Source organism: Myiozetetes cayanensis, unplaced genomic scaffold (genome assembly GCF_022539395.1).
Source record: "Myiozetetes cayanensis isolate MyiCay16 unplaced genomic scaffold, myiCay2020 scf1, whole genome shotgun sequence".
NCBI classification, from domain to species: domain Eukaryota; kingdom Metazoa; phylum Chordata; class Aves; order Passeriformes; family Tyrannidae; genus Myiozetetes; species Myiozetetes cayanensis.
The window spans coordinates 73030514-73042545 of record NW_026086604.1 but is presented as its reverse complement, the minus strand read 5'-3'; the positions used below and the strand labels follow the sequence as shown (position 1 = coordinate 73042545).

The window sequence follows — 12032 nt, the reverse complement described above, 5'->3', positions numbered from 1 at the left end:
TGGAAAACATTTACAAGACCGGGATAAAACTTTGGTTTGCCATAACTTAATGACCTGGGATAGTAAGGAACTGGGCAATTAGGAACTGAGTGCTGTCCAATGCATTAGATAGACTAAATTTGAAGTATATGTTAAATCTTAAGCATTTCTATCTTCAAGTGCTCTCTAGTGTTGTTTTTTTTTTTAATAGCTTTAATGCTGAATGAGCTCTTAGTCATTAATAAGAATACTATATTTGATTTTCAAAATATTTTTTCACTTTTGTAGTGCCATACCTTCAGTACCTTAGAGACAAGTCAAACTGCTGTAAATATGAATATCATAAAAAGTTGGGGTTTTTTGCATGGAAGAGGATATGTTATGACCATAGAAATATTTTTCCAGTAATTACTGAGAAAAATGGTTCTGTGCGCATGTGAAAATGTAACCTTCTAACTTTTGTCTGGTTTGGGTAGGAAATAACAAGGGCTAACAAAGGATGGGCTCTTGACAATGTAGTGCTGTGCAATGAGGTCACTAAATGGATGAAGGATGATATCACAAACCCTCCTTTGGAAGGTGTCTATGTTTATGGGCTGTATTTGGAAGGAGCTGGCTGGGACAAAAGAAACATGAGACTGACTGAATCTAAGCCGAAGGTGCTCTTTGAGATGATGCCAGTTATAAGGATATATGCAGAGAATAACAGTAAGTAATTGTATTGTAAAGGATGTCATTTTGATAGAATTTAATGATTTAACTACATGGAAATCTTTCAGGCTGTAGGGATTTCATGATGCTGTTGCCATTCATTGTATACATATCAAATCTTTTTCAATGGGGAAGTCTTCCCAGTCTTCCATTTAAAGTATGCTTTCAGACTTCCTTGGTAATTGATTATGGGCACTTTTCCCGCTAATATGTAGATAGATACCTTCTGGTCTTAATGGTGTTAATAACTTTTTAACCCATTTGCCGGTGAACTGTACATATTGACAATGTGTGTCCCAGATTTAGAACATCAACATTCATATAAATAAACTTTGTAACCTCTGTAACCTCTGTAACCTAAACACAAATAACCTCTTTTCACATGCTAAAGGAATGTATATATATATATATATAAAACATATAACCATGTAATAATAATGGCCAGTCTTCGCGAGCGAAGATCCGGGGAAGGTCTTTCCACCTTCCAGCCTGCGCATTGGATTTTTTAGGTGAGACACAGTGTGCGCGGAACTGAGCCCACCCTTTAATCCTAAGGTTCATCTGCCGGGGCCAAGCGAGCTTGGACGGTGGCAGTGAGGTCCTTAGGACGTAGGTGGGTTGCCTTTAAGGGCTAACGAGCCCCACCTGCCCGGGAGTGGCCCTGACCGGGAATCGAACCCGGGTCTCCGCGATGATAGCGCGGCGCCTTTACCACTAGACCACCAGGGGATAACCATGTATACACAACATAAAAGGTATACATGGGGTTGTATATATATATATATAAGGTGTTTATAGAGAACATGTTTTATATGTAATGTGTATATTTATAAAAAAAAAAAAATGCATTTTTTCGTGGACAAGACTACTTTTGAGCTAACAGAAGCAAGCAAGAGGTAGAGTGAGATGGTGGAGGTGGAAGATGTTTTGTCTTTGAGACAAAAAAGGAATTTAAGAATGGGAAAGAAACTTGTGGGCCTGAAGGTACTATTATGTGAAAATGTGTAATTTGTGTTTATTTGGTGTTTTTTTCCATACAGAATAGGAAATGCTGTTGAATAAGGATGTAAAATAGAATAGAACTATCCACCACAGAAGATAAAATTGGAAAAGTCTGTTGAAAAGCATTCCACCTCTAAAAGCAAAGCTTGGTTACATGCTATTGTGAATAGCTGATCTTTTATAAAAGGCATGATCAACAGACAAGATACTAAACAATGAACACTGAAGTATTGAACTGTTGACTAGATCACTGTTCTAATTCTGAAGTGAAGTAGTTGACAACTTGTGCTCTCATATACTAAATGGATTTCAAAATAGGGCATTTTTAATTTTGACATATTGGTAAGGAGTAATGTTCAGTGGGGAGATTGAACTAATAAGAGCACTAATTACTCTAGCGAGTCCATTTACATTTCTTGCCACACAGAGTTCCTATATGCCGATGTTAAATCTTAAACCTACAGTAACTTCAAACCACATATGGCCTTCAGCTGACAACAGCACAGTAATGAATAGTGTGAGAATCTAGTAAAAGTGTTTCTTGGTGCTGATGGAGAGGAGTGTCTGTTGAACTTTGACTCAGTTTTTCATCTACCTTATGACTAATCCCTTAGGGTCCTGTTCTGTCAACTTTGTTTAATTGCTTTTTATGTCTCTTCTGTCTTTTCAGCTGCAAAAGATCCACATCTGTATTCATGTCCAATCTACAAAAAGACCAGTCGAACAGATATGAATTACATTGCTGCTATAGATCTTAAAACTCGTCAACCTCCAGAGCACTGGGTACTGCGTGGAGTAGCACTTCTGTGTGATGTCAAGTAATGTTAGAGAAAAAAAGGTTTCCAAGAGTTCTTTTCTGTTTTTAAATGTAAAGATCAATATATAGTTAAATATACAATTCAACACTTCTAAAAATAGTATTTCTAAGGCATAGACTACATTACGATATTTTTAGAAAATTGTTCTCAAGAAAACTCTACAATAGGCTTATAATCTTAGAGTGATATTAAGTTTGATGTCTTTGGCAAATCATGACAAATATTTAGTGTTACTGTTTCCTAAATGTGCATAAACACTCCTCCTGTGTGCTTAATTTTACCTTGAATAAAGATTAATTGATTTGAATGTGGTTAATTTTTTGGTAGTAAATATTCTTGTATCAGGAGTTACCTTCAAGTAGAGAAATGCAAAGCACCTTTTTTATTTTGTTTTTAATTTTTTTTTATTTTGTGTGTATCTATGGAAACTTAAGCCCAGTTGCTCATTCATATTAGTTGAAATTCCTCAAGATGGTGTTCCAGGATTTATTTCCTAGCTGATAGTTTTTACCTTACTTACTGTCTAAATTAGGAGGGTGACACTGGAAAAATGTCACACCTGTTTCACTACTTGGAAAACAATTTCATTGTGTTACATAGGAAAACAAGCATTTGACAGCTGCCAGAATTCCTTACTCTCTCTTTCATGACTTAAAAATATGTAATGGATCGGAAGAAAATAGTTCCATAAGAATGTCTGGATATTTTTTGATGTGCCACTATACCAGATTTGAGTAAATCTTCATCAAGGTTATTAGTAGATGGGGTTCTGTAAATTTTTTTCCCTTTCTGCCTTTTTATTTATGTGCTACAGCCTTTTTTGTTGTTTTAGCTAAATATAAAAATGTTCATTTAGGAATACATCTTAAAAGAGTGTTGTCAGAAGCTCCATTTAGTTGGACACTTGGTTTCACACACCAAGTACAGTTATTTAATCATTTAGAAAGCCAGTTGCTGAGTTCAGTAGGTTGTGTATCTTAGCGGTCCACTAGTCATTCCCAGTAATGGCTACTGCAGAAGAGGAAGCAATAAAAGCTAGTATTAGTGGTGCATCTGTCATTCCTAAATGCTGCAATTGAGAAGCTGTTTTCAATTTTATCTCAGATCAATACAGGGAGACTTCAACATTAATTTCTACCGTCAAATCAGTTATTAAACTTAGGTGGAACATTGATTCTGTCAAAAAAATTCTAGTTGTAGAGACCTTTCCATCTTAGAAGGATTATTACTTTTTTTATTTATTTTAAATAGCTCACAGTAAAACATATGAAATGTGTGGAAATCTTTTTTAGGAAATACTTTTAATTTAGACATGGCAATAAATTAATAAAGATAGAAGGGTTGAAGTTCTTTACTGGACCTCAAAGCATCAGGTTCCAACTCGCAGGAGATCCTCCAGATGCTCATTGGAGTTCTAAATTGCTGTGAACTTGTGTCTTTCACGAAGACCTTCCTCTCTGAAGGAGATGCACATACTTCATCCTTGTGCAAGTCATTCACACTGAGAATTTACAAGCCACAGGCCCTTCAAATCCCACCTTTCAAACACTGGATTTGTTGTACCATCATTGCTGCAGACACAGTGGAAATGTCAAACCCGATGGTAATTCTGAGTGAGTGAACTATGCACATTTTTTCAGATTGTGATCTTCTGTGAGGGTAGTGGGGAAAAGGGTAGTTCCCTACACTGGTGATCCTAGTTATGCCAAATACTGTTAGCGAAGGAACAGTCACTGTTATGTTAGTTGGCCCTGGTTGCTGTCATGGACCCACTCTGCTTTTTGTTCAGGTGCCATGGGACTGTGTCCTTGTCAGAGAGCACCTTGCCCTGCCTACCCTGCTGTGGCTCTTGGTTTCTACCTCCACTGTCCTTTCCAAGCAACCTGCCTTTGCTGTTCCCTGACATATGCCATAAAACAGGGGAAAAAAATGAACTGTTTCTTGTTCATCTTCATAGCTGAAATGGGTAATGAAGTCTTTCTGTGGAAAGGAACTTCAATAAAACAATCAACCCTACCTGATGTATTATAGAACTGGATGTATAGAACTGTTTGACTTTGCTATTGGTACTGAATGGATTGCTCAAGAAATACCATTCACAGACTTCAATTGTGCAGCTATTAATCATTCAGCATTATAAGTCTGAGGGTCCAGAAAAATTCAGGATTACTGAAGGTATTCTCTATATGTTTTTTGATATTGGGCATGATAAATACATGGATTTTGGAGAATATTTAAAAACAAATCTTATACAATTTTATCTTAGAAATTAATGGTAAAATAACCTTCTGAATAAGATGAAGATATTAGAGCTTCATGAGAATCCTTTGAAATCCTCATAATTTTAAAATTATTTAAAATAAGCAACCTAATCTTTCGAATATATGCTCTGCTGTGTAGGCTATACTGCAGAGAAAGGTCTTGCTAGCTTCTCTTCAGAAAAGTGTTTTTCCCTGATATCTGTGCCTAAACTCCTACTTCTTAGCTCACAGATCACTTACATTGAAACTTTTGTTCTCGCTCTTGTGATTTTTTCCACTTTCAGAGATTATAAGAAAGAAGAAAAAATTGGTTTATATCAGTGTATGCAATACAATTCCAAATTAGCAGTAAGTACGGTTGTCATCGTTGAAAAGGATCTTTTTTTTAATCAAAAGTACTGCTATAGTATATGTACAAACTAGCATTAATAAGAAAGTGCTTCTTATTCTGAAATAGCATTCATTAAATTATTTTCATAATTAAATCAACATTGAAGAAAATTCAATTTTTCTTTATTATGTGGAGTTCTTTTTTCCATTCCTTGCTTGGATATTTATCCTGTTTTAATTATCCAGAGCTGGATGTTCAAAGTGGTTTCCTAATGAATCTTCAAGTAAAGCTTGACTAATGTTCATATACCTACAGATCTATGTGGCCTGATGGGACTCATCCCAGAATCCTCAAAGAGCTGGGTGATCTCATTGCAAAACCTCTTTTGATGATTTTTGAGCAGTCTTGTGAATCTGGAGAGGTCCCAATTGACTGTGAGCTGGTGAACATTGCTCTGATTTTCAAGAAGGGCAAGGAGGACCCCAGAAACTACAGACCTGTCAGTCTCATATCAGTGCCTAGTATAAAGTTAAGGGAACGTTATTTTGGGAGATTTTGAAAAATGCCTGAAAGACAATGCAGTCATTGGTCACAGCCAGCACGGTTTCATGAGAGGAAAGTCCTGCTCATCAAACCTGATTTCCTTCTATGACAAGGTAACCCACCTAACTGATCAAGGAAAGCCAGCTGACATAAACTTTTTGGATTTTAGTAAACCTTTTGATACTGTCTCTGGACAAACTGTCCATCACACAGTTGGATAAACACATTATGTGATGGGTGAGCAGTTGGCTCAGGGGTCAAACACAGAGGGCAATAGTGAATGGGGAAACATCAGACTGGTGACCTGTCACTAAGTGGGGTTCCACAGGACTCCACCTTAGGCCCTGTGCTCTTCAACATCTTCATAAATTACTTGGATACAGGACTAGAAGGGGTACTAAGCAAGTCTGCAGATGACACAAAACTCGGAGGAGCTGTTGACGCCCTTGAAGGCAGGGAGGCCCTGCAGAGAGACCTCGACAAATCAGAGGGTTGGCCAGTCATCAACCATATGAAGTTCAACAAGGGAAAGTGCCGGATTCTGCACCTGGGATCGGACAACCCTGGATGTATGTACAGACTGAGGAATGAGATGGAAATGGAATGGAAAGCAGTGCTATGGAAAGGGACCTGGGGGTCCTGGTTGATAGCAAGTTGAATATGAGTCAGCAGTGCCCTGGCAGCCAGGAGGACCAACTGTGTCCTGGGGGGCATCAGGCAAAGCATCACCAGCAGGTCAAGGGATGGGGCTCTGAGCAACCTGATCTACTTGAAGATTGCAAGGGGTTGGACTAGTTGACTTTTAAAGGTCGCTTCCAACCCAAGCCAACCTATTATTCTATGATTTTATAACTTGCATAAATCAGTTCTGTTAATGGTTTGCATAAAATATGTGGATGAGACAAAATAGTAACACTTGCAACCAAAGATCAAATGTCTTTTTGTGGTCCAAGAAAAAATGTTTACTTCATGTCACCCATAAAATGTTTTGCATTTCTTCTTGGCACTGCATTGTGGAATAGTAAAGCTCAAAAATGTACATCATAGAAGAGTTACATGTTGAATTTCCATTTTAAGCATTTAGAAGATATTTTATCATTCTGAAAAAAAGTGGGCCAACAAATAAGCAAATTTTGCAAGGAAAAAAACCCCATCAAACACTTGACATATGTTTTCCTTTTTGCATTTTGGTCTGTAAATTCAACACAGTAATCCTTGCTTCATGAAGGCAAATAAAACTGTTCTTTATTCTCTCAAAGCAAGATGTGTCAGGTTAGTTATATTTGAAGTTCAGTATGTTTATTCCTTGGATAAAGTGAGAAGCCAATTAAGAAATGCATGATCTATGCATAACAGAAGAAATTTCACCACAGCAGGAAGTATGACAGAGCATAATGGAAATGAAATCCTTATGAAGAGACATGCTAGTTGTGATCTTTGAATTACAAAAATTAGATCAATTGGCATTAGTATTAAACTGTGTTATGTCAACACAATAAAAAATGTGCATGATCCCTACATACTAAATGAGAAATTTATGAGTTTATCTTTGCTTTTAGGCAGATTTCAGTGAATCTCTTCTTGTTTTATCCTTTTGAAAATGAAAGAGGTAATAATAATGCTACAGGAGCTAATTGTATTCACTGGATAAACCCCTGGTGAATGAAGTCTTGTATGGCCAGAGATCTCAGAATATCACTTCAAGAATAGGACAATCTGTGTTGAATGAGTCCTTATGTTTGAGAAGAAGAAAACCTGGCAAAAAAGGGAATAGGAAGGACCATGTATGAAAGCTGAGGTGGATCAGAATATTCTCGATATTTTAATGCATATTTTATTTGCTGAAATAGTTAAATTTTAGTGAAAATGCTTTCTAGGTCTGTTACTTGTACTTAGGGATGTTGTGGTATCACAGGATTGTTGAGGCTGGCAGGGACCTCTGGATGTTATCTTGTCTGAACCTCTGCTCACACAGCCTCTCCTAGAGTTGACTGCTTAGAGTTTTGTCCAGGTAGCTTTTGAATTTCTCCAGATGTAGTGGTTTTGAGTCTAGGCCCTCCTTGGTGACCAGGTTGTAACCAAGGAACCAAGGCCATGTTCCTAGTATTCCATAAGATTTTTACGTAAGCCAGAGTATAAATAAGAAGAGAGAGGAAGCTCTCGCTCTCTTTCTTCTGGCGGACCGAAGGCGAAGGTAGCTTTGCTGTTGCTCTGCCCAGGCGAGGGAGTGAGGCCTGGTGCACCTACTCGGCCTTGAGAGGCAAAGAGTGCCGGCGGTTGTGTGGTGCGGTTCGCTGTTTCTCTTGAGGGAAATACTTGCTTTGTATCCCTTTTTATCCCTTTTTCCCTTTTCCCTTTCCCTTCCCTTTTCCCTTTTGGGAGGTTCCCTATGGGTGTAATAGTGTATATAATTCTCTCTCTATATATAAATGTTTCACTTGAATTCAGTTTGGTTTGGGTTCTTTTGATTTCTTTTTCGTGATCTTTTCGGTCAGCTGGGAGAGAGGGAGAGGGAAGGTTTTGTCCCTGGGGTCCGGGTACTTGGCTGGGAGCCAAGTCCAACCTGGGACACCAGAGATGGGGGAAACACAGCAACTGCTCTGGACAACCTCTGCCAGTGCTCAGTCATCCTCACAGTAAAAAAGTGTTTTCTGATCTTCAGGCAGAACCTCCTGTGTTTCAGTTTGTGCCCATTGCCTCTGGTCCTGTCACTGGGTACCACTAAGAAGAGCATGGCTCTTGTCCTCTTTGCACCCTCCCTTCAGGTATGTATGTAGGTTAATAAGATTTCCCTGTGAGCTTTCTCTTCTCCAGGCTGAACAGTCCAAGCTCTCTCAGGCTTGCCTTATGGGAGAGATACTCCAGTCCCTTTATTGGACTACTGACCTTTTGCTGGACTCCCTTCAGTATCTCTGTAGATTTTATGGCAGATTTCTTTTACAAGAGTTGGCATATGTTTTGTTCCTAACTACTAATAATGGCCAGTCTTTGCGAGCGAAGATCCGGGGAAGGTCTTTACACCTTCCAGCCTGCGCATTGGATTTTTTAGGTGAGACACAGTGTGCGCGGAACTGAGCCCACCCTTTAATCCTAAGGTTCATCTGCCGGGGCCAAGTGAGCTTGGACAGTGGCAGCGAGGTCCTCAGGACGTAGATGGATTGCCTTTACAGGGCTAACGATCTCCATCTGCCCGGGAGTGGCCCTGACCGGGAATCGAACCCGGGCCTCCGTGGTGACAGCGCCACGCCCTTACCACTAGACCACCAGGGGCTCCAGTGTTCCTAACTACACGTGTCATAAGAGCAGGGATTTTAACTACAACGGGGCAACTGGTTTGCTATTCCAGGTTTTGAACTGTTGTGCTTTTACCAGAAACATTCATTCAAATGGATCAAAAAGTGTATTGTATATAAAGGGGTGGTGTACCTGCCTCTTTAGTCTGGTTAATGCACTGCTGGTTGGCTGCCTTGTAATGAAAATTGGTAATTTTAAAAATATATTTCTTTGACATGAAATTAAAATACATTGCTTTGTTTGTAATGCCACCTGTATATATGTAACTACAAAACAATTACTGAGACTGGCAATATGTTACGCAGGTGCTGGATGTTAGATATGTATAATGTACTTGTGCTTTTCTCACACTAGATAGGAAAGTTTCAAGAGTACATTGTGGTTTGAATTATTGTATCAAAGCTTTGACAATTCTATTACCATTCCAAATTGTCCTAATGACTTGATTGTGTGGTAGATGTTGCCTATGACTATACTGCAAGCATCAGTATTTGACAGTTTATATTGAGGAATTGGGCCCATCTGGAATTTTGAAGTTCTCAGTGAATTTAGTCCCATCAGTTTTTAGGTTTTTTTTTTCCTAGTATCGGTGCATTGAGAATATGGAAATCAGGTATATTCCAAGAATTAAATTGTTGGTATTCACAAAAGGGTCTGACACTTAAAAGCATCAAAACAGTACGGGGGGTACATTCACAGGCCTTGCTGCCTTGCTCCTTCCCCTTCTCCTCCTCAGTCCTCTGAGCACCCAACACCCCTCGACTGGCGTGCGACCTTCAGCGTTTGCTCTTTCTCACAGGACCAGCCAACCTCTGCCAATGGCCTGGGCAGAAGCAGCAGCCCTTGCCAGCTCCCTCTGCCCACCAGCAGGTATGGCAGTCCCTTGACCCCTCAGCATTCCCTGCTCCTCAGCCCCTCCAGCTCCCAGGCCTGCCCTGGCTCCTGCAGCCCTGCTGGCACCTCCAGCAGTCACAGCACCCCTGTCCCCCTGCCAGCTGAGGCACCTTGGCTCTGCACGGCACGGCAAGCAAAGCTGGCATTGCCTGCAGGTATTGCACCTCTGTTCAAGCAAGAGCTTTTACAGAAAATGTGGCAGGATCTTGGGGCCATCTGCATTTTTGCTGTCCCCTGTGCAACCCCATGGCTGTAGCACAGCAGCTCACCCTGCAGGGATGGTCCCTCAAACAAGCTGCCACTCAGAACAGAGGGATGTCTGTGTTCAGGGCCAGCTCAGCAGGTGTCCCAGGAGACTCTCCCAGCCCCGAGCCCCCCATCTCCCTTGGCCCCTGTGCACGTGTGCCAGTGACTCTGGGCATTGACTGCTGCAACCCCCACCCATATCTTCTGCTCGCAGGGACACAGACAGACCTGCCCCCACCAGCCCCCTCGGCATGCAGCCATGGCACTGCTCCTCCGTCAGGCATTGCCCTGCAGCGGAGCCGGGGCTGCAGGAAGCCACCAGTCCCACCAGTGCGGGACAAGAAGCACAGCCTTACCAGCTCAGCCAACCCCTCAGGGACACCCCTGGGCAGTGGCAGGCCTCCAGACGCAAGCGTCCCCATGGAGTTGGACACCACACCAGGCATTGACATCAGTCTGAGCAGTGATGTCCCCACGGAGGATGACACCCCTTCAGGCTGCGACCTCTCGCTGGCCAGCGATGTCCCCATGGATGAGGACACCTCCCTGCCCAGCCACACCACTGCCAGTCAATCAGGCTCACTCCACGTCCAAGCTGTCGGGGCCCCTGGGTTGACCCCAGCCAGGGGTCACAAGGTCCTGCTGAAAGGGAGTCGGTGCCACTTGGATTGCTCCCAGGAAGCCGTGGGCACCAGCTGGGATGATTGCAGCAGTGTCCCCCTGCCCATGGACCATTCCGGCACCAGTGGCACCAGCCCCCAGCCCGAGAACACCTCGCTCTGTCCGCCCAAGAAGATGCCGCCAACTGACTGCAGTGTCCCCAAACCTTCCAAAGCCGTCCTGAGCACAGGGCACTGCAACGCAGGCGGCACCGAGCCCCAGGACCCTCAGCAGGGTGCGGGCACAGACCTGCCACCGCCTCAGAGCAGCGTGTCACCAGGTGGCAGCACTCTGACTCCAGAAAGGTGGGCCACAAAGAGGAAGCGACTCTTGGCCAAGCACTGGGAGCAAGTGCAAGGCTCCCACAGCCAGGGCTGGGGCAGAAAGTTGTTGAAGGACAGATCATCTGGGGATCTGTCCCAGTTTGAGGGATAGATCGTTTGGGGATCTATCCAAGTCAGAGGCAGGGAGGAAGGGAGGGTGTTTATGTAGATAGAGAGGTAGATAGAGATTAGATAGATATGTAGTGTAGTTGTAGATGTAGACATTGATGACTGTTTTCTTCTGGTTATCAATTAAAAGATTTTATTTCATAACCTGCCTGAGTCTGCATGGAAGGTTAGGGGAGAGACTGCAGAGTGGCACTGGGAAATGGCACCAAGCAGATCCGCCAAGGCTCAAAGGGCTCCAAGGGCGCCCAAAGGGCACCCCAGGCCTGAGTCAGTGCCAGAGGTGCAGGCACTCACGGAGGGGGACTCCCCTGTCCCCTTCCCCTGGGGAAGCAGCCCTTTGGCATAAGAGGCAGGACAGATGGGTCCACACAGGACTCATGCAAACGGCCCCGTACCAAAACCAGCCCTGAGCACAGCCTGGGCACCGTCCTCCCACTCTGGGGCTTTAGAAGGCTGCTCCCACTGCTCCCAGCGAGCCCACCATGCCCCCAGTCGTCCCACTGCAGCCCCAAACGGAGCTTCTCCAGGCTGCCCCGGGGCTGCATTGGACAGGGGCAGTAAGGGAGCGGGAAGAATGTGTTGGGAACCATATCCAGGGCCTCACAGAAGTCCAGGGAGATGACATCCATAGATCTCTGGGAGGTAGCACTTGGAATGCATCGAGCTCTGTCGGGAGGTGGATGACAAACCACTCGGGAGCTGATGGGTCAGGACCAAAGGGCAGGCTGGGAATGGGGACACTGCTGAGGGCACTGCGGGGACACTGCGGGCTTCCTGAGCAGCAGCAGGATGGGGATGAGAGCTCAACAGGTAGTGCAAAGCAGCCTCAAAGTCACAGTCC

The 12032-nt window shown here is 43.0% G+C and overlaps 1 protein-coding gene across 1 annotated transcript in view; it reads left to right on the top strand.

The window, feature by feature from the left end:
• Window positions 1-2821, top strand: part of DNAH5 (dynein axonemal heavy chain 5) — a 113135-nt gene extending 110314 nt beyond the window's left edge. The window contains exons 78-79 of the mRNA XM_050311536.1: window positions 456-687; window positions 2363-2821. Of these exons, the coding sequence (XP_050167493.1) occupies window positions 456-687; window positions 2363-2514 (384 nt within the window). The 3' untranslated portion in view covers window positions 2515-2821. The remainder of the gene's footprint in view (window positions 1-455; window positions 688-2362) is intronic.
• The last annotated feature ends 9211 nt before the right edge of the window (window positions 2822-12032 follow it).